Consider the following 22,148-nt stretch of genomic DNA (forward strand, 5'->3'; position numbering starts at 1 on the left):
CCAATACCTTCCATTACTGATCTCTCTCTCCTGGGACAGGGGCAGCTAAGTGGCACAATCGATAGAGCACCCAGCCTGGAGTCAGGAAGTTGTTGCTCAGTCCACATTGAACTCTCCGTGACCCCATTGAGGTTTTCTTGGTAGATACTGACATGGTTTACCATTTCCTTCTCTAATTCATTTAACAGATGAAGAAACTGAGGCCAACACGGCTAGGAAGATAAGTCTTCCTGATTCCAGGCCCAGCACCCTATCCACTGTGCCATCTAGTTGCCCCTGGAGTCAGGAAGACCTGAGTTCAAATCTGACTTCTGACACCAGCTAAGTGACCCTGGGCAAGTCACTTAACCCTGTTAAATGAGTTAAAGAAGGAAATGACAAACCACTCCAGTATCTTTGGCATGAAAATGGATCACAAAGATTCAGACTTAAACTGAAAAGACTGAACAATAAATCCCTGGGACAACAGCAGGGTCCGGGTAGAAGGAATTAACCAGGGCGAGCTTGCCCTCTACTGGCCACATGGGTTAAGTGCAACCAACCTAGGCACTTCTGAGAAGCCCTTGCCCTTTAATCCAACTCTCTCATTTTACAAACAGGGAAACTGAATCCCAGAAAGAAGTACAGTGCTGAGGTTAGAATCTTTGTCACTTGGTTTCCAATTTAGGGCTCTTTCCACAATATCAGGCAGGAGAGACCAAGATCTGGAAGGCCAAGGCCATGGGGCCTCCAGCACCCAGCACAGGGTGGGCACACAGCACAGGGTGGGCACGCAGCACAGGGTGGGCACACAGCACAGGGTGGCCCGATTCCAATCTAACTAGAGCGGGTGGGAACAGAGACACCCACACTACCCAGAAGGATGTGCCAAATACTAAGTGAGAGGGACTAACAGTACCAAGAGGGAATGCACTGTGATCTGTGTGGGGAGGGAGAGGGGCAGGTCATCCTGGAGGTGGATGTGGAGGTGGAGGTGGTGGAGCTGAACCTTGGAAAATGAAGAGCTAGAGAGATGTTCTGGAGGGAGACCTGAGCAAAGGTGTGAGGAGAGGTGCAAAGAAAGCCTAAGGCTGATTCAGGAGCCGCTCACTCTCTCAAACAGTCACATGAATTAAGGGGGGGAGAGGAAGTCAAGTCTGAATTTATTTGCCATAGACACCCCATCCCCATGCTCTCCCACAGCGAGAGGTATGATCCAGGCCAAGGGGGGTGTAAGGGAGAGATGGAGACAGAGACACAAACTAATCCTGAGGGAAGGAAGAGGCGGCAGGGGCAGGAGACCGGAAGGGCAGCTCCTGCAACGGAGCCAGCCTCTCCCTCTCTCTCTGCAATGATCCTGAGAAGCTTTGGAATGATCTACAAGGCCAAACAGAAGACCCCACTGAAGAAGCCTTGGCCGAGAAAAGGTAGACAACTGGTGGGTACGCAGGGGAAGGGGATGTCTCCATGGCCCCACCTAGCCTCAGCTAGGGCTCTGCTGGCTCTTGAAGCTGGAAGGGGCTTAGTTTGTGCGGCTCTTTACTGTGAAGAGTGACCCCATTAGCTACCACCCTCCTTTTTCTACACCACTGAAGTCATATAGTAGCTTAGATAGCAGCCATAGCCCAAGGAGAACTAGAACCTTCATCCTAGTCTTCTTGGCCTGAATAAAAGGGGTGGGGGCTTCCTCTGTCCTCTGGTTGGCTTCCTGAATCCAGGGTCCTCACCTTTTGGCAAGGTACAGGAAGTGTGAACAAGAATCCCAATTAGTTCACTTCCCTCTTAACCTTCTCCCTCTCTGTTCATGCCCCCTCCCCCCCCTCCCAAGACATCACCCTGAGTATGCTCAGTCAGTCTCTGCTCTCTGGGGCATGGAGGCACAATGAAGGACTGAACTCATCCTACCCTAAGCCTTCCAGCTCCCCGGACACAAGGCTTTCATGGAAAACCTCGAAAGTTGGGGTAGAGGAAGATGGCAGTAAAGTCACTTGGCAACTTCAGAGCAGAGGTATCCACTGCCTTCCCTCCCTCCACCCCAGTCAGCACTCTGGAGGAGGGGGAATGGCCCTTACCACTGCCCACTTTGGTCTGACACCTTTTCTGTTCCCCAAGAACCCTCCAGGGGCTCAGCCCCTGACTCAGTCCAGCCCCTGGAGTGGGAGCAGGGATGGAGACAATCACAGCTTCTCTTCTCCAGCCTGGATACGGCTGTAAGCCTTGGAGTCCAGGGGCAGGTAGCGGCAGAGCCGGGTATCCAGGTAGAAAAGGGGGTCCTTCACCAAAGCTGGGTTGAAGCCCTCTTTCCGTAATTCTGTCTTCTGGAATTTGTAGGTACCTGGTGGGGTGGGGAGGGAAGGGGGTTAGATAATAAGAGGAAGGGGGACCTGATTGCTGGGGACAGGAGATGCCAAAACAGCCTCAGTTGTTTTTTGTTTTTGTTTTTTTCAGGGCAATGAGGGTTAAGTGACTTGCCCAGGGTCACACAGCTAGTGTCAAGTGTCTGAAGCCGGATTTGAACTCAGGTCCTCCTGAATCCAGGACTGGTGCTTTATCCACTGTGCCACCTATCTGCCCCCAGTCCTGGATTCAGGAGGACCTGAGTTCAAATCCGGCTTCAGACACTTGACACTAGCTGTGTGACCCTGGGCAAGTCACTTAACCCTCATTGTCCCACAAAACAACAACAACACAACAAGGAGCAAGATTAGAGAAATATTTGCAAAGGAAGAAGAAGAAAGAGGTAAGGACCATCAATTTGGAACCAAAAGGGACCTCAGAGGCCATCTCCCCCTCATCTTACAGATAAAGAAACAGACGCCTTGGCTTAAATGACTTGCATAAAGTCACAAGGGTAGTAAGCAACAGAGCTGGGATTTGATCTCAGCTCCTCTGACACTATAACCGAATGACTCAGTATTTGAATACTGTGAGAGAGATGGTTAAGGGAGACAGTGGGAGTTCGGGAGGTCTGAGGTAGAAAAGACCCAGAAAAGGAGGGACTCAGACATGACTTACAGAGGAGTCCAGTCTAGAATCCTCAGAAGGGAAGAAGGGGACCTTCAGCCCTACCTGTTTTATGCAGCTCAGGCAGGAAGCGCAGGAAGATGGGACGGGCATAGAGGGGGAGTTCCTTTTCCAGTGCTTTGGCAAACTGCGTCAGGTCACAGTCACCTTTGGGGTCCGCAACTGCAGCCATGCCTGCCCGGCCTTCAATGCCTGCAATGCAGAACAGAGGTGTTGGAAGGCTGTGGGGCACCCGCTAGGTTTGTCCACGAGAGCCCCTGTCCTTCACCCAAGTGGCACATTCCACAGAGTGAAAAGCTGACAAACACCCTATAAATGACTCATTGAGATGCGATATATGCAAAACACTTTGCTAGGCTTAAAGGTCTGTATAAACGTTAGCTGTTATTAAGAGGCTATGGAATGAGTTGCTTGTTGCAGAGGCCCGACACCTAGTGGCCACTTTGGGTGGTACAGGTGTCTGAGCAGGCCCCTCAATTCAACAAATACAGTCACAGAAACTTAAGAGCTGGAAGTGACTTCAGCAACCATCTAAGCTAACAGGCATCATGTGAACAGGGACTTACTGTTACAATTTTTTTAAATCAAGTAATTTGAATCTCATCCTTAAGAAGTTTATATTTTAAATAAATTATAGTTCACTTGAGTCAAGTTCAAATCTGGCCTCAGGCACTAGCTGAGTGACCTGGGACAAGTCACTTAACTTCTCTCAGACTCAGTTTAGCCATTTGTAAAATGGGACCAATATGAGTACCTACTGAGGTAGGGAATGTCATTATGAGGATCAAATGAGATAATACATGTCAAGAGCTTTGCAAAATAAAGCCTACCTAAATGCTAATTGTTATTACCTAGGTGGTTTGAGCACCAGGCCTGGAGTCAGGAAGACTCATCTTCCTGAGTTCAAATCTGGCCTCAGACACTTACTAGCTGTGTGACTCTGGGCAAGTCACTTAGCACTGATTGCCTCAGTTTCCTCATCTGTAAAATGAGCTGGAGACGGAGATGGCAAACCACTCCATTATCTTTGCCTAGAAAACCCAAAATAGCTGGTCATCCAAGATAAGGGAGCTTAGGTGTCTATCTAGCTCAGATGCCACCTCCTACAGGAAGCCTCCCTTGATCTCTTAGGTGTCAGTGTTCCCTCCCTCTCTCCTCCTTAAATTCTTATGTATATACTGACCTGATTACATAGGTTGATCATAGATTTAGAGCTGGCAGAGATCTTAGAGGCCATCAAGTCCAAATGTCTAATGCCCAGAGGTATGAGGGACTGAAGTAAGGCCACATGTGTAGCAGGTGGTAAAGCTGGGATTAGATATAGAGTCCTTAGACTCCAAGTCCAGCTACTCACTTGGTACTACTGGGCCTCTAAGTATCATATGTCCTCAGTAGAATGTAAATTCCTTGAGGGCAGGCATGATTTTTTTCAGTTTGTCTTTGCATCCCCAGCACTTGAAGGGCATGGAGGTGTGGTAGATAGAGCCATCCCTGAAGCCAGAAGACCTGGGTTCAAGTCCTACCTCTGATACCTAGTGAGACTTTGAGACCCTGGGCAAATCACTCGACTGCTCAGTGCTCTAGGCAACTCTTTAAGATATGCTGCTAAGCGGGAGCCAATATGGCGGAGGAAAGACATTAAATGCACAGAGCTCCTGATACAATTACCCCCAAAACAGCAATAAAAGAACCCCTGGAGCAGAAAACCCACAAAAATATGGGCTGAGATTATTTTCCAGCCATAGATTGATTAAAGGGGGCCGTGCTGGGCTATGAGTAAAGTCCAACCCCGTGATCACACTGACAGAGACCCCAGGCACACCACACCAGAGGAACTTAACCCCCAAGCCTCTGAATCAGCTGCAGAACCAGCATCTTCTGGAACTGAGTGTGTGGTCGGCTGAGAGGGTTGGATGGCTGGCCAGGAGGAAATTGCAGGGGTATCAGTGGGACCTAGGGAGGAATTCAGCTGTCCCACCCCAGTGGGGAACCAGGAAGAAATCCTGAGTGGCGGGAGGCCCAGGTTGGGGAGGAGCACAGGCTCATCAAATCTACAAACCACCACAGTGCTCTGCTGGCTGGTTAACTAGCAAGTTGGCTTGAGGTTATCTTCAGATCAGAGAACAGGCCAGGTAAGAGAAAAACCTGCCCTCCCTCAAACCAAAACACCTGGGACCCTCTGAAGTTGAGGACAGTAGTATAGCCTAGAAGCAGGGCTCCCCAGTGGGGAGTTAAAAGTCAAGTAAAAGGGGCAGCTAGGTGGCGCAGTGGATAAAACACTGGCCCTGGATTCAGGAGGACCTGAGTTCAAATTTGGCCTTGGACTCTTGAGACTTACTAGCTGTGTGGCCCTGGGCAAGTCACTTAACCCCAATTGCCCCGCAAAAAAAAAAAAAAAAGTCAAGTAAAAGATGGCAAGATGAGCAAGCAAAGAAAGTTCAGAACTATAGAAAGTTTCTTCAGTGTCAAGAAGATCAAGGTGCACCCTCAAAAGAGGAAAACAACCTCAGGGCCCCTACACCCAAAGCTTCCAAGAAAAATATGAACTGGTCTCAGGCCATGGAAGCTTTCAAAAGGGACTTCGAAGAGAAAGTAGGAAAGATAGAAGGAAGATGTAGAGAGAGGGAGGAAAGAATGGAAAGAGAAATGAGAGTGATACAGGACAGTCATGAGAAAAAAGTCAACAGTTTGAAAAGTCAAATGGAAAAGGAGATTAAAAAACTGTCTGCTAAAAATAATTGCCTAAGAATTAGGATTGAACAAATGGAAGCTAGTGATCTTATGAGAAACCAAGACACAGTAAAGCAAATCCAACTGAATGAAAAAATAGAGGGCAATGTGAAATATCTCCTTGGAAAAACAGATGACCTGGAAAATAAATCCAGGAGAGATAATTTGAAAATCATTGGACTACCTGAAAACCATAACCAAAATAAGAGGTTAGACACCATTCTCCAAGAGATTGTCAGGGAAAATTGCCCCGACATTCTAGAAGCAGAAGCTAAAATAGGAATTGAAAGAATCCACCAATTACCTCCTGAAAGGGATCCCAAGAGGAAAACCTCCAGGAATATTATAGCCAAATTCCAGAACTCCCAGGTCAAGGAGAAAATATTGCAAGCAGCTAGAAAAAAGGAATTCAAATGCTGTGGCGCTCCAATAAGGATAACACAAGATATAGCAGCATCTACATTAAAGGCCCAGAGGGCATGGAATATGATATTCCAGAGGGCAAAGAAACTGGGACTACAGGCAAGAATCATGCACCCAGCAAAACTGATTATAATCTTTTGTTTTTTTGTTTTTGCAGGGCAGTGGGGGTTAAGTGACTTGCCCAAGGTCACACAGCTATTAAGTGTCAAGTGTCTGAGGCCGGAGTTGAACTCAGGAACTCCTGAATTCAGGGCCGGTGCTTTATCCACTGCGCCACCCAGCCGCCCCCGATTATAATCTTTCAAGAGGAAAAAATGGGGCTTCAATGAAAAAGGATTTTCAGGCATTTGTGATCAAAAGGCCTGAACTGAATAGAAAACTTGACTTTCAAATACAAGACCCTGGAGAATCATAAAAAGGTAAACAGGAAAAAGAAATCATGAGGGATGTTAAAAGGTTAAACTGTTTACATTCATACATGACAAAATAATACTTCCAAGTCATAAGAACTTTTTCAGTAATGAACACACAGAGGACAGGTCTGAACTGAATATGAAGTGATGGTATTTGTAAAGCATTTATTTTTTTGTGTGTATCCTTGTTCTTTGTGGAGCAAACAGGGTGGAGTATCTTATGTCTAGGGTCAGATTTGGGCTCTGGGCCTCCTTGGCCCAGGGCTGGTGCTTTGTCCACTGTGCCAGCTGGCTAACCCATGATGACATCTTTAAAATAGGGTTGAGGGGTAGGAGGAATAGACTGGGTGAAGGGGAAGGGGAGAGGTGGACTGGGGAGAGGTAGCTCACATGAAGGAAATGAGAAAAAAGCTCATGGAGGGGAGGGGAAGAAGGGGAAGGAGTGGGGGAGTGAGTGAACCTTACTATAATCAGAATCAGCTCAAAGAGGGAATAACATACATACTCAAGTGGGTATAGTAATATATTTTTGCCCTGAGGAAAAGTGGGAGGGGAAGGAGATGGGGGGGCGGGGAATAGAGGGGAAGGAGAGAAGGGAAGTTTTGGGGAGGGAGCTGTAAAAAGCAAAACACTTTTGAGGAAGGTGAAGATGTTCTGCATAACAGCACATATATGACATATATTGAATTGCTTGATTTCATAGGGAGGGTTGAGGAGGGAGGGAGGAAGAAAAATTTAAGAAAACAGAATTAGCTCAAAGACCTTAACCTCATTAGAGTTGGCTCAAGGAGGGAATAACACACACACCCAACTGGGAGGATTAATCTATTTAACCTTACAGGAAAGTAGGAAGGAAGGGTGAATGAAGGGAAGGTAGAGCAGGGGAGGGGGCAGTCAGTAGCAAAACACTTTTGAGGAGTAATAGGGCAAAATAAGATAGAAAATAGAATAAATATCATGGGAAGGGAATAGAATGGAGGGAAATAGTTATGATGATTAACTACAATGGCAAAACATATGGTACCTACTCTGCTGGGCTATTGTGAAGAAAATTCTTTGTCAAGTTTAAGGTACTATATAAAAGTTATGATGAACAAGATGCTGTCAGAAAAACCTGGAATGACCCACATGAACTGAAGCAGAGAGAAATGTACTGTATACAAAATAATAGCATTAGTGTAAGATGATTTGCTGGGAAGCACGTGGTTATTTTCAGCAAGGCAATGATCCAGTATAACTGAGGAACTTACGAAAATTGCAATCCATCTACAGAGAAAAAACTGATGGTATCTGAAAACAGACTGAAACACTTTTTGTGACAATTCCTTAATCCGAAGTTTTGTTTTTAATTTGTTTTCTTTCACAACCTAGCTAATGTAGAGTTGTTTTCAATGACTACTCATGTATAATTTATATTGAATTGCTTGAGTTCTTGGGGTGGGGGTGGGAAGGGAGGGAGAAAGAGAAGTTGGAAAACAAAGTTTTTTTTTTAAATTGATGTCAAAATTTGCCTTTACATGTAATTTGGAAAATAAAATTCTAAAATAAAATAAAATAAAAATAAAAACAAGTATAATGGGGGAAAAAAGAGATGCTGCTGATTTGCACTGGTAGAAGGAATCTTCTCACCTGAGAGCGCCCTGTCAGTGAAAGCACAGGTTCACACCCTATCTCCAGCACCTAGCACTGTGTTTCATGTATACAGTAGGTACTTAATTAATCATTGTTGGATTTGATCCCCCCAAATATGAAAAGATCCAGAGTAAGGAGAATTCATGGAAAGAAAGGAATAAGGATTACTCAGAATGACAAGGTATGTAGGGAGACCCACATCATGGAGATAGATTATGGCCTCATTGAAGCACCGTGGTATGTACATGGTAAGTACACCAGAAGCCCATGTGAGAACGATGGTTGTCCACTTACCTGGCACCTCCACACCATACACGGCCACATCAACCATGCCTAAGAGTCGGCTCAGGGTCCCTTCCACTTCTGTAGTGGATACATTCTCACCCTTCCACCGGAATGTGTCGCCTGTTCGGTCCCGGAAATACAGGTAGCCAAACTCATCCATCACCATCACGTCACCTGACGGAGAGGGTAACAAGGTGAGGCCTGGAGGATGGGACTTCAGATCTCCTGCCGGGACCTACCCTACAATGCTGGGAAGCTAGAGAGAGAGCTGGGGAGGGAGGGGGCCATGCTCATGGAAGTCATGAATTATGGGATTTAGAACTAGGTCTTTAGAGACCACCTAAGTCCAGCCCCCTCATTTTCAGACGAGGAAAGCTGAGGATACCGTTTAGTTCAGGAACTATAATGATTTTTTAAAAAAAATTTTATTTTTTGGTGAGGCAATTGGGGTTAAGTGATTTGCCCAGGGTCACACAGCTAGTAAGTGTCAAGTGTCTGAGGCCGGATTTGAACTCAGGTCCTCCTGACTCCAGGACCGGTGCTCTATCCACTTCGTCTCCTATAATGATTATTAATGGATGATAATAGTGATAAATAACAATAATAATATAAAAGGAAGCCATGGTATAGTGGGCAGAGAGCTTGCCTCAGAATCAGGAAGAACTGGGTTCAAGTCTGACCTCTGACACACCAGGGCAAGTCATTTAACCCCTCAGTGGGCCTGGGCAACTCAATAGTGAGGCCACACATTTCAGAACAGTTGCAGATTTGCACTGGGAGGAGTTTCATTACCTAGAGTTCCCTACACCAATAAAATTATAGGTTTGGTAAAAAACAAACCATAACCTGACATTATACAGTCAGTACCTTATGGTCTATAGAGTGCCTTAAGGCATAGGCAGTAACTTCTTTTTTTTTAAATTTTTAGTAACTTCTTATAAGGAGTATAAGTGTCCTCATTTTATAGATCTTCAGCTGTGTGGGATAATGGGCCAAGGTCCAGCTTGTCCTTGGCCCAGTGTCCCAGGAAACAGAGAATTAGGAATAAGGAAGACCTGGGTCTAAGTTTACCCTGTCTAATATTAGCATTGTGACCCCAGGCAATTCCCTTAACTTCTCAGTGCCCAAGGCAACTCTCTAACCATAAATTACAGAGAGTCACTGGTTTCTATATCACTCCATCAATGAAGAAGCACAGGTGCAAGACACCTAAGCCCTCCCAACCCCCAACAAACAGGCTTAATACAATACCACACAGTAACTTCAGAAAAGGAAATTTGTAAAAGGAAGGGATGGTTCCGGGAATGTGGAGGAAGGGGCCTAGGAGGGGAGGGCAAGCATGGTGTCAATCCTTTCATTTTCTTTCCCAAACCCAATGATTCAAAAAGAAACTGAAGGAGAAGGGGAGAGGGACAGTAGCTAATGGATAAATAGGATAATGGAATAGGCTCCTGACCACTGAGGTAGGCCATGTCTCCCTTCTTGAAGACGTTATAGGCAATCTTCTTATCATTGGCACCCGGATTGATGTACCCATCGAAGCGCCGCAATGGGTCATGCTGCACGATTCGGCCAACGAGCTGGCCCGGCTCCCCTGAGGAAATCAAAGCTCAGCTGGGATGCTTTCTCCCACCTGTGGCCCCTCCCCATGTTCTGTCTGCTCAAAAACCTTACCTGCTCCCCCCTCCAAGGTCCCCCAGACTACATCCAAACCCCTGCTTAGTTCAGTGTTCAAGGCTCTTCCCCACTGCCTGCCTCCTCAGCCTCATCCTCTCCTACTGATCTTTTCTCTCTGACCCCCTGCTCCAGCCAGACTGTCTCCTCAGTGCTCCTCAACCCTGCTTTCTCACCCCACCTGGAAGGTCCTCCTGGCCCCTTCATCTTCAGCTGGATACATCTTTCAAGGCCTAGCTCCAGTCCTACAAAAGGATCCTCTGACTACCCCATGCCTCAGTGACTTCCCTCCTCTGACCTCTTACAGCATTTTCTTTTTTTGTTTGTTTGTTTGTTTGTTTTACTTTTTGTGGGGCAATGAGGGTTAAGTGACTTGCCCAAGGTCACACAGCTAGTGTCAAGTGTCTGAGGCTGGATTTGAACTCAGGTCCTCCTGAATCCAAGGCCAATGCTTTATCCACTGAGCCACCTAACTGCCTCCTTACAGCATTTTCTGTGTGTTTCACACATCTGGCTAGGATATACTATCTTTTAACTTGTATATATAGACACCCAGAGACAAATAATAACAATCGGAAAGGAGGGGGTTTGTAAAGGGAAGGGGTGGTCCTAGGAATGTGGAAGAAGGGGTAAGGGTGGGGGAGCCATAGGTAGCATTTATATGGTGCTTTAAGGTTTGTGAAGCACTTAAAAAATAACTTATATATTTCTATTTGTTGTTGTTTAGCCATGTCTGACTCTTCATGACCCCATTTGGAATTTTCTTGGCAAAGATACTGGAGTGGTTTGTATTTCCTTCTCCAGCTTATTTTACAGATGAGGAAACTGAGGCAAACAGGGTGAAGTGACTTGCTGACTCCAGGCCCAGCACTCTATCCACTGTACCACCTAGCTGCCCATTTCTATCTATACTAAATCACTATATTGATATCTATCTCTAGCTATACTAGATCTGTTTATTTAGATAGAAACAGAGAGAGTGACAGATGGATGGATAGAAAGAGAGAGATGGATGGATGGATGTATAGTTGCATAGATAGAGGGATCGGATCGATAGATATGGATGGAGAGAGAAAGACGGATGGGTGGTTGGATAATGATTGATGGATAGATATGGATGGAGAGAAAAAGAGAGGGCAGTGTAGTATAACAGAGAGCCAGCCTTGCAAGTCAGGAAGATACAGGCCTAAGATCTGCCTCTGCACATACTAGCTTGTCAGGGATAAATCACTTGACCCCTTAATAACCTGGGAAATTTCCTAAGAGTATAAGTTACAGACTGGTTGCCAAGCTGCATTGGAGAGAGTCATTTCCATATCAGAATTTCCATGTATCAGTGAAATCACAGGTTTGGATAAAATGTGTGTGTCTGTACATAGGTGTCTCCTATCTCTGCACCCCACTCCCACCCCCCCCCCCCGTCCCAGCGCCCCGGCCCCCCCCCCCCTGCCCAATAAATGCAGAGCCTATTCCTTATGGTCTTTTATATCCTCTAGAGCAGAAGTGTCAAACTCAAAGCAAACCAAATTAAAATGTAATTGGGAAATGTTTGACAAAATAAATAAAAATGCAATGTAACATAGACAATGTTAATTTGAGGTTTTCTAAGTCAATACACACCTGCAGGAATCTGATTCTATTTGAGTTTGACACCACTGGCCTAGACTATCTACAAAAGGCCAGAGTTTGTGGTAGTGCTCGGTCCAACATTATTTAGACCCAGAAGGTACCTCAGAGACCATCCAATACAACCCCAAGGAGGCCCAGGGAGAAGGTAGGATCCAGGATTGGTTAACTCCAGGCCTAGCCAGCACATTGGGATGGTTTCCTGCCCCCAGCCCTCACTAGCGAATCGCTGTCTACAGGCTAATTTCCTTCAGGTTTTCCCAAGTCCCACCTTCACTCCATCCATCTTTCAATACAGACCTGGACCACAGGGAAGGCAGATGCCATTATTATCCCTGATCAACTCCATAGTGTCCTCGTTCACCCGCACGAGCCGGATGGGATAGACAAAGGATATGATGCGGCTATTGAAGCCACAAGCCCCCACCTGTGAAGGCCAGGACATAAGAACCCTGACTTAGAAATGCCAACCATCCCCCAAAACTCACTCTCTAATCTTATCTCCCAGATGGGGCCCAGGATTCTCTGGTGGACTTCTCTTGTTGCGGAAGGCACAGATGTTTCTCTTTGGGGCTAGTACTCCTTTCTGCTCCAACCCATCTCATCTAATGATGTTAATCAGATGGGACCCTCACCTATGTGATGACCAACCCCCTTCTTCCCAATCTTCCATCTTCTCCCTGAGAGCCCCTGACCTGGCTATCGAAGTTGCCCACGCTGCAGTTGCATTCAGTGGCCCCATAGAACTCGGCCACCTGGGGGATGTGGAATCGATTGATGAATTCAGTCCAGATAGATTGCCGAAGCCCATTGCCTAGGGCCATGCGCACTGAGTGCTGGGACTCTGCTTCTCTTGGAGGCTGGTTCAGAAGGTAGCGACACAACTCTCCAATATACTGGACAATCTGGAGGGTGGGGGAGAAGGGAAGACAAGTTGAGGCACTGGTCCTGGGCCCATCCCCTTGTTCCCTGAGGCCCTTCTCCTGTACCTTATGGCCACTGACTCAAAGAATGTCAGCTGGAAGAGACCTCAGAGTCCACCTAATTCAAACCCCTCATTTTATACAGTAGCAAACCAAGACCCAGACGGGGGGAAGCCACTCATGTCAGATCACACAAGCTAGCGACAAAGCTGGCACTAGATGTCAGCATTCTTAACACTGTTTCTTTTTTAGTTGCATGTAGGATTTTTTAAAAATGCATATAAAATTAAACAGTAATATCAACATTTCCTTTTGGGCCCCCTTCTGAACTTTTCTTCTCCTGTGTATTTTTGCCATATATATATAATTTTTTTTTTTGGCGGAGCAATGAGGGTTAAGTGACTTGCCCAGGGTCACACAGCTAGTAAGTGTCAAGTGTCTGAGGCGGGATTTGAACTCAGGTACTCCTGAATCCAAGGTCAGTCCTTTATCCACTGCACCACCTAGCTGCCCCCTCCTGTGTATTTTTAAAACGTTTTGTTGATGTTCTTTTCTTTCCTCTGTTTTACATCTCTATCACTTCCCACTAGCTCACCTCTCTAGACACCCCTGCCCCTAGATAAATCCTCCCTTGTAAACAAATAAGGATGGCTGGACCAAACTAATAGGTAGTCAATGTTCCTTCCACACCCTCACACTACCTCCCCACACCACAATTACTGACCCTTCATCTTAGTGGGGGTCAAGAGACTTCTGTCCTCGTTATTAAAATCTTGTCTCCCCCACTGGACTGTTCGTCTCTGGAGGGGTGAATACTCAGACTCCCAGACACTGCCCAGGATGGGTCCTGGCACAGGAGAGGTCCCCAATAAATATATGTAGATGGACTGATCTCCTCTTCTGAAAAATGAGTAGGCTGAGTCTTACCTACTCTATCCTCACAGGCCATTATAGGGATCAAACGGGGCAATTAGATGAAAAGCACTTTGAAAAGTGCTATCACACGGGAACACAAAGGACCTTCCGGGACCAGTGGTTATTTTTGGGTGCCGCTCCTAACCCCCACGTCTGACAGTCTATCTATCTCTCTCCACCCCCCTTTTTCTCTCTATCTCCCAAGTCTTCTCCTCCCACCCCCCCACCCCACCACCATCTCCCAAGCTCTCTCTCCAGTTGCTCTGCTCACCGTACAGTTATACTTGATGCAGTCATCCCAGAATCGAGAGGCAGAGAATTTCTTTCGGATCACCACGGTCATCCCGTGCAGCAGACATTGTCCAACCCCCACAATGTTCCCTGGTAAGTGCAGGAGGAGCCCAGGGTGAGTGGGGGACAAAGGGGAAGTAAAAGATATCTACCCAAAGGCTCCAGAAGTTCCCTTCTCTCCCAGGCTCAGAAGGCAGAGGACCAGCCCCAGGAAAGGCAAAAGAGATTCCATTCACCCACCCCTGCCCCCCACCCCTTTCATGAAAGGGAATAAGGACCTGCCCTAAGCAGAGCCCTAAGACTTCAGGGTTACCTGCTGAGTGGTAGAGGGGTAGGCAGTCATATACAATGTCAGTAGAACGCATTCGGAAGCCATAATAGACCAGTGCAGCCATCCGGTAATACCTGGGACAAGCCGGAGTCAGTAGAGGGAGAGATTGGACACCTGGTAGAACCCGGGTTTCCCTTCCTGCCTTCCCTGGGCACCGCCCTCACCTCCTCACCTGCTGTGCACCACGATGGCAGCTTTGGGCATTCCTGTGGTGCCGGAGGTGTAGATGTAGAAAAGCTTGTCTGGGGGAGGTGGAACACAGATGGTTGGCCAGAGTTAGGTGAACATGAGAGAACTGGGCTGGGGAGGCCCAGCGGATACAGGGGATGAGAGCCAGGTCAAGGGAGGGGGGCGGGGGAGAGGAGGTGAAATGGACCCTCCCTCTATAGCTATTAGAATCCTACTGGCTCTTGGAGACCCGGCTTCATGGTGTAATGATTGGAATGACGCCACCTGCTGGAGACTTACTGTAGGAAAGCTCCAACATGAGGAGAGGGCCTCTGAGGGCAGGACCATGCGGCTTTCTTTGGCGTCAGGAAGTGACCCTTGGCTTGTGGGAAGAGGAAGGGGGAGGCGGGCCGCTGGCTCGCTCTCTTTAGTGTGGACTCTGGCAGAGAGCGGAGCTAGGAATGCTTTCTCCCTTTAATAGATAGATGAATCTAGGCCTTTCTCTTTCTCTTCACCAAATTCTTATTCTCCTTAATAAATGCTTAAAAGTCTAACTCTTGCTAAAGCTTATAATTTATTGGTGACCACTCATTAGATTTTAGACAGACTAGCTAGAATTTTAGCCCTTACAATGGAGTCTTCATCCCTGACCACTGGAGCTCAAAGCAACCTCTTTTCTGAGCTCCAGTTCATTTAGTGTCTGTGCCCCTCACTCAGCAATAATCACATCTGGGCTTTTGCTGCTGGACATACATGTGCCTTGTCTCCCCAGTGATTCCCCAAAAGAGCAGGGGACATTTCTTATTAACTGAAGCTTTGTACATACCCAGCATTATCAGAGGCACCAGGAGGGGAATCATGGGAAGCTACAGTCCCTGCCTTCAAGGAGTTTATAATCTGGTTGAGGAGACCAAGATAGGCATGTGCAAAGTTACATGAAAGAAACAGGAGATTTCATGAGGCAGAATGGAGTAAGTGCCCAGTGAGGGGTTAAGGCAGTATGTGCTGAATGGCTTGAGAGAAAGGAGGGATCAGGGTAGGTCTCATGGAGGAGAGGGGCAGGAAGCTACATTAGAAAGAGCCTGGGCAAATTCCAGAGGACTCCTGATTAAATGTGTTCTATCTCCAGATAGAGAGGTGAAAGGCTGGGAGTACAAAATGGAATCTTTTTTTTCTTTTGGACATAACCAATGGGGTCATGTCTAAATCCAATTATGTCCAAATTCCAATGTAGGAATTTGTTTTGCTTGACTGTACATATTTGTAATGGATTTTGTTTTTCTTGTTTTCTCAATCGGGGAGATGAGGAAGGTGATGGGAAAAGAAATCAAAGCTGAAAATAAAATAAAATTGGAAAGGCAGGAAGGAAGGACAAAGGAAGGAAAGAAAGATAGGGAAAGAAGGAAGGGAAAAGGAAGAAAAGAGAAGAAGGAGAAAGTATGGGAGGTGGGCAGTTAGGTGGCACAGTGGATAGAGCCCCAGCCCTGGATTCAGGAGGACCTGAGTTCAAATCCAGCCTCAAACACTTAACACTTACTAGCTATGTGACCCTGGGCAAGTCACTTAACACCAATTGCCTCACCAAAAAAAAAAAAAAAACATTAAAAAAAAAGTATGGGAGGAAGAAGAAAAAAGAAAGGAGAGAAAAGAAGGAAGAAAGAAAGAGAAAGAAGCAAGGAAGGAAGGAAGGGAAAAGCAAGGAAGGAGAGAAAGGAGAAAGAAAGGAAGGGAGGAAGAAGGAAAAAGAAGAGGGGAGAGAGGAAGGAAGGAAGAAAGAGAAAGAAGAAAGGAAGAAAGGAGAGGAAGGAGAAAGGAAGGGACCAAGAAGAAAAAAGAAAGAGGGGAGAAAGGAAGGAACAAAGAGAGAAAGAAGGAAGGAAAGAGTAAAAGAAAGAGAGGGAGGGAGAAAGGAATGAAGGAAAAGAACGAGAGAAAGAGCGGGGGGAGAGACAGCGAGAGAGCTAGAGTGAGAGAGCTTGGACTCAAGAGTCAGCCAGGCATACTTTAAATGATCAATAAGGACTTGTTCAATAAATTAATGAATGGTGAGCCAAGAGAGAGGCAGCCCTGAGCCAAGCTTTCTTCCTTGTCCAATAGTGGGGATCATACCAGTGAAGCCTTTATCTGGTGGAGTGGGCAGGTTCTTGGGGGAATCCTCCAGGAGGGGTTCCAGATGCTCAGTCCCAGCTGGCACAGAGCTAGGGTCCCAGTCTCCTGAGCAGAGGAGACTGAAGTTGGGGTCCAGAGTGCTGTGGATTTCCCGGACAGCTAGGAGGAGAGAGGTGGGGACAGGGCAGTTAGCATTTCAAGAAGCTCCCTGCCCCAGGCTCAGGGATGGGCAGGGTCCAGTTGACTCCCCTAAGAGCCAGCCTGTGACTCTCAGGGAGCTATGATTCCCACGTCAGCACACTGGGCACAGTACCAGAAGGAATACTAAGGGGCCAGGGTTTCTAGCACTTGGAGGAATGGCTGAGCTTCTCTAGAGCATTCCTAGGGTGGGGTAGAAGTTTTTTTGTAGGGAAATGGGGGGTCTGGGGGGGAATAAGGATATGGAAACGAGGGATCAACAATGAATAGCACCTTCCCACATCTGGAAAAACAGAAGCAATTTCTCCAGGTCAATGCTTAAAAGCAATCTGGTATAAGCTAATTCTGGCCTTCTCAGTTCTATTCCCAGCCTCTTTGTTCCCTCAGACTCTCTCCTCTCCATCCAAAGAGTGTTCAATTAGGAAACTACAGACCTGGGTTCTAGTTCATGTTCTACATAAAAAGAGACATGTGACCTTGGATAGACAAACTACTGTTGATTTTTTGGCCTCAATTTTCTTCTCTATAAAACTAAGGGTTTGTGTCAGGGATCTCCAAGTCCCTTCCGACTCCTACCCTTCTCCTAACATCTCCCCTCCTTTTTTTTTTTAATTAAGTGAGGCAATTGGGGTTAAGTGACTTGTCTAGGGTCACACATCTAGTAAGTATCAAGTGTCTGAGGCCGGATTTGAACTCAGGTACTCTTGACTCCAGGGCCGGTACTCTATCCACTGCGCCACCTAGCTGCCCCATCTCCCATCCTTTCTACACTCTATCCCCCCATCACTATTCTTGGGCTCCACGCTTGGTTGCTGATGCTCACCAGAAGACAGCTCGCTGCCAAAGATGAGGATGCGGGCCTGGGAGGTAGTCAGGCAGTGGCGCAGGGCATCCCGCCGCAGGTTAGTGTTGATGAGGGCCGCCTCCACCCCAAGCTTGGCCATACCCAGCCAGAGCCCCACGAATTCATTTCGGTTCTCCATAAAGAGAGCAACCACATCACCAGAGGCCAGACCCCGTGCTTGCAACAGGTTGCCGACTGCGCTGGAGTAGGCGTCCAGCTGGCGGAAAGTCCAGTGGGTATCTGTGCCCTCGAATATCAGGGCCGTCTTGTCTGGATGGCGCTTCAGGATGGAAGCAAAGATCGTAGGCACCGTCTGGCGCTCCCGGAGGTATCTCCTCACTTTCTGCTTTACCTTCAACAGGACGGTGCCGGCACTGCCAATGGAAAGGAGAGGGTCCCTTCAGGAGCATGTCTTTCACCCGCATCAGCTGTGGTGTACAGCAGCCGTCCCTCTCCGTATTAGCATCCCGGCCTCAGAACCCACTAGCCTGATCCCATGCCAAAGCAACCCCATGCCTGCTTGAGGATGGTGCTGAGCCTACTGAGGGTAGGTGACAGAGTTCCTTCCTAAAGCTTTTGTGCTGCTATGCAGGAGGAGAGACCCAGTGGAGTTGGATTTCTCAATATCTCCCCCCAGTGGAACCCATGCTGGTACCTCTTACCATCTGGTATCATGTGCTTAGAGGATATGCTCCTCAAGGACAGGGCCTGATTCACTTTTGTACCTCTAGTCTCAAGACCTAGCACCATGCCAAGGTACCAAATAAGTGCCTAATGAGTGCTTGGTGATCAACAGTAGGTGCATACTAAATGCTTGCTGATTGATTTCTTTCCCCAGCCTTCCCACAGTCATCTCCTGACTAGGCCAGAATATGCCTGATGGTCCTCTGCCAATATCACAAGTAAACCACACATTCCCAGGGCACTGCTCTTGGTGTGAGCCAGCTCTGCGGGGCCATGATCCGGCCTGGTCTCCCCCATGCCAGCCTTTACCCTTTTAGGCTATGTGGGCTTATCACCAGCCCATGCTCTTAGTACTGGCCTCAGGCTGGTTCCAGCCTGTCCCTGCTGGTACCGACTGCCTCCAGCCCAGACAAAGCCCTCCACAGGCATATATATATATATATAGTCATGGCAACCTCCTGGAGTCAGATGGAAGAAAGGAAGGAAATGCTGACTTCAAGGTTGGTCCCTCCCCCACGCCCCACCCCCTGGCCCTCAAAGCAACCAGGACTGAGGGCTCAGGAATCTCAAGTCAGAGAGGTTGCCTGGGCAAGGTACTCTCAGCTGGAGGTTTCTGATACCTAAAGGGGCAGGGGAAAGCAGGAAGGAGTAGAGAAGAACTCTTCTACGCTGTGTGGAAAGGTCCCACTATTGCCCTGGGAGGCAAGGGGAGTTGTCATTGTAAGAACCCAGAGGGAGAACCCCAGGCATTGGGTCAAAAGAGCAGGTACTCACAAGATATCACGCCCGAGGGTCCTCCAGATGATCCTGATGAACCTCCAGCCTCCAAAGGCAAGGTAGAAACAGAACACGGAGAGGCCCACCTGTGTCCACGGCAGCTGTAGCACCAGCCTGGAGAGCGCAGCTACCCCCACCAGGGACACCTTGGACAGCATCCTGGCCTGTGGGGCATCAGAGCTGGTCACTCACTGCCTGAAGGCCCGGGAGTCTGGCTTCTGCTCCCCACACACACCACTTTGGTTAGGTGCCTTGTTCTCCTCATAGTAAGGCAGTTCCATCTTCCCCAAGGATCCTTTCCCAGGAGTGCAGGCCACTGGGCAGAACATCCAGTAACTGATACTACTGTTCTTCCCCTCTCTTTCACTGGGAGTAAATGCCCTTTGGGTAAGCCCCAATCTTCCCTGAGGTAATTTGGGGGTTGGGGAATCACTGCAGGTATGGGACACAGGAAGGAAGAGGCAGATCTAGGAGGGAAGATTCTAGGGTCTAGCTCTATTTTGTGAGGGGGCTGGGGGGAAGGAGGGAGGAAGATGGCACAGAAAAAGGAGCCGGGTTATGAATCAGGACCTGGGATTCCAGCACCCAACCTGCCATAAATGTTGTGTGACCTTGACAAACAAGAGTATTTGGGCCTCCATCCCTTCAGAGTGGATGGGGTGGCATAAGACCAGATAAACTCTGAGGTCCCTGCTAGCATCTTACTGTTGTGGGGAGAGGGGGTTGGGAGAGGTAACTCAAATGGGGAGCTTTTTCAGGCCTTTTCATCCTTTTCAAGACACAGCCTGTCTCCTTGAATAAGAGAGGAAGGCTCAGATGGAAGCAGGATTGTGACAAAGGAAAGTTCTGAAAGGAATCTGAGTCTTAGGCACCACCTTCTGCCCATCAAGGGCCCCTTCTTAGGCAACATCAGATAAGTGGGTGCATCCTGGTTCCACTGTCCCATACTCAGCAGAGTCACAGGGGGATGTGCTTCTCCTTCCACAGCTTCTAGCCCTCACGAACACATGAGGAGTTATTCAAAAGCTCAGTCTTGGAGGCTTATGGCTTTAGGCAGCTTCCTGGAAAGGGGGAGTCCAGGCTAGGAGGCAAGTAGAGTGGGATGGGAGGTGTCTCCAAGGGGCACAGTGCCCCAGATTGCCCACTAGAGGGCAGAGAGAAGCAGGTTAGGGCTAGACTCCTGTGGGGACACTGAGCAGGTGACATAAAGACCCAGGCCTGTCAGAGTGGCTTCTGATAGTAGATCTGAAGCCTGAAGGGGTAGGCCAGGCAGTGGGGAGAACCCACCCAATTCTATATTAGCTCAATAAGTCTTCATGGCCAGAAATGATTCTGGGAAGAGACCTTTGGGACTGGGTGTTCCTACTATGTTGACCTCAAAGGCGGGACCAAATTCTCTGGCTGGCCATCCACAGTTAGGACTCCTGGTTTCCAATCTTGCCCTGTCATAGACTTGCTGGGAAGGGTTGAGGTGGCAAAAGGGGTACCGTTTCCCTCTGCTTCCCCCTCAAAAAAGATTCATCTCTACCCTAGGAAATGCTGATGAGCTGGTAGGTATGCATGGTGCCGTGAGGTCCTCAAAACCAGGGCATCTGCCAGGTACCAAACTGTGTTAGTGGACAAAGACACTTAAGAGGCCCCTAAAAATTCTCCTTCAAATACTACTGCCTGTCCCCAAAATGTTGCTTCTCCTTCAGAGAAGCTGTCCCCAGCCCAGGGCGGGTGGAGGGGAGAGGAGTAAGGTTCTTGGGTCTGCTGATTATCTGTTCCCATCGCCCTCAGGAGGCAAGAACCAGTCCTGGGGTAAGGGAGCTGGACACCCCTGTCCTAGGTCCTGGCAAGGCCTGTGGTGGGGTGGGGCCCGCAGCTCTTACTCCTAGGTCTGGGGGCCTGGGAGGAAGGAGTCAGAAACCTGGGCTACACGATTCAGCAGATCGAGGAGGCGAGAAGGAAAACAGACATGCAGACAGGCAGACAGACATGCAGATAGACAGACTGCGAAGCTATTAGGGTCCCCTGGCTCTGAAAACGGCCCCGCCCGACACCCACCCCTCCTTACTGGCTTCAGCCGGGCGGCCAACACCCATCCTGGGGCCCTGGGCGGCTCGCCCCCCACCCCTGGAATCCAGGGCAGCCATCCCTGGAGAACCGAGGGTGGCCTAGGGGCCATCCGAGGTTCACCGGTCCCCCGGACCGCAGAACAGTCGGCGCGGCTTGAAAAGAGGAGCCAAGGTTTGTTGCGCGCAGGTGGAGCCGGGCGCCACCCCGAACCTCCTGTCACCCCTCCAGGTCACCCGCAGCGGGCACCGAACTCACCCCCGGCTTCGTCCCCACCCAGCTGCGCCCCGGTGTCCGGGCGCGACCTCCCGCGCTCTCCAGAGGTGGCCCAGCTGCAGGCGGGGAGCCGGCACGGATGTCGGGAGCGGGGAGGCAGGCTGAGCCCCGAGCTTGGGTTCGGGTTTGGGCTGCGGCTCGCGGACTTTGCCGGGCTCCTCCCGCTTGCCCTCCTCTTTTTTCCCCTCCTCCGCCACCACCTGCACCGCCCACCTCCAGCATACAAACCGGCTCCGCCGGGCTCCGCCGCACCTCCAGTTTCTGCTCCTCCTCCTCCCCCCAGTTACCCGCGGCCGCAGCCGCCGCAGCAACGCAGGGAGCCTTGCAAAGCGGACCGGGAAACTGACTCGCACCTCGCCATGCGCACGGGCGCGAGCGGCCTTAGAGCTCGCGCGCTCCTGGCTAGACGCTGCAGAGCACTCTGGGAACTGTAGTTCTCTTCTCTCCGCAGTCCTCTCTTCCCTTCTTATTTCCCTGCTTTGGGCTCAGACGGGACAAATTCTTTGGGGGAGCCCAGGACCCAATTCCCTGGGATCTCGGAGTGGACATTTTGATGCCATCCACCACCCGGTGCGGAGGAGAAGAAGCAGCATGCTTTCCCTTCCCCTCCTCCTGAATTTGATCCGCGTGCTTAACTCTCCCGGAAGAGTCGAAAGTCGGGACTTAATCCTGGGATATGGGAAAAAGTTTTGTAAACTTTGGAAGCGGGTCCTGGGGGCATCTCCAGCCAGGCACAGCACCCCCAGACATTGAGAAAAACAAAAAAGGGTTTGAAGAAAGAGGGAGAA

The 22,148-nt window shown here is 48.7% G+C and overlaps 1 protein-coding gene across 4 annotated transcripts; it reads right to left on the reverse strand.

Annotated features, from left to right (window-relative positions):
- Positions 1-462: 462 nt before the first annotated feature.
- Positions 463-21,731, reverse strand: SLC27A4 (solute carrier family 27 member 4). 4 transcript variants are annotated; one of them, XM_043989039.1, is made up of 13 exons: positions 21,613-21,731; positions 19,024-19,190; positions 17,545-17,939; positions 16,524-16,682; positions 14,419-14,488; positions 14,229-14,320; positions 13,896-14,005; positions 12,482-12,691; positions 12,087-12,213; positions 9,943-10,080; positions 8,496-8,660; positions 3,049-3,195; positions 463-2,314 (listed from the first exon to the last, which is right to left on the reverse strand). In XM_043989039.1, exons 2-13 carry the CDS (start codon positions 19,182-19,184, stop codon positions 2,157-2,159), a joined length of 1,932 nt encoding a protein of 643 aa, XP_043844974.1. In that variant the 5' UTR covers positions 19,185-19,190; positions 21,613-21,731; the 3' UTR covers positions 463-2,156. The 4 variants fall into 4 exon arrangements, with proteins under 4 accessions (XP_043844974.1, XP_043844972.1, XP_043844975.1 ...); XM_043989037.1 differs by having other exon boundaries at positions 21,574-21,731; XM_043989040.1 differs by lacking the exon at positions 21,613-21,731 and adding an exon at positions 21,343-21,512.
- Positions 21,732-22,148: the final 417 nt, after the last annotated feature.

This window comes from Dromiciops gliroides, chromosome 2, assembly GCF_019393635.1.
Source record: "Dromiciops gliroides isolate mDroGli1 chromosome 2, mDroGli1.pri, whole genome shotgun sequence".
In the NCBI taxonomy this organism is placed as follows: Eukaryota; Metazoa; Chordata; class Mammalia; order Microbiotheria; family Microbiotheriidae; genus Dromiciops; species Dromiciops gliroides.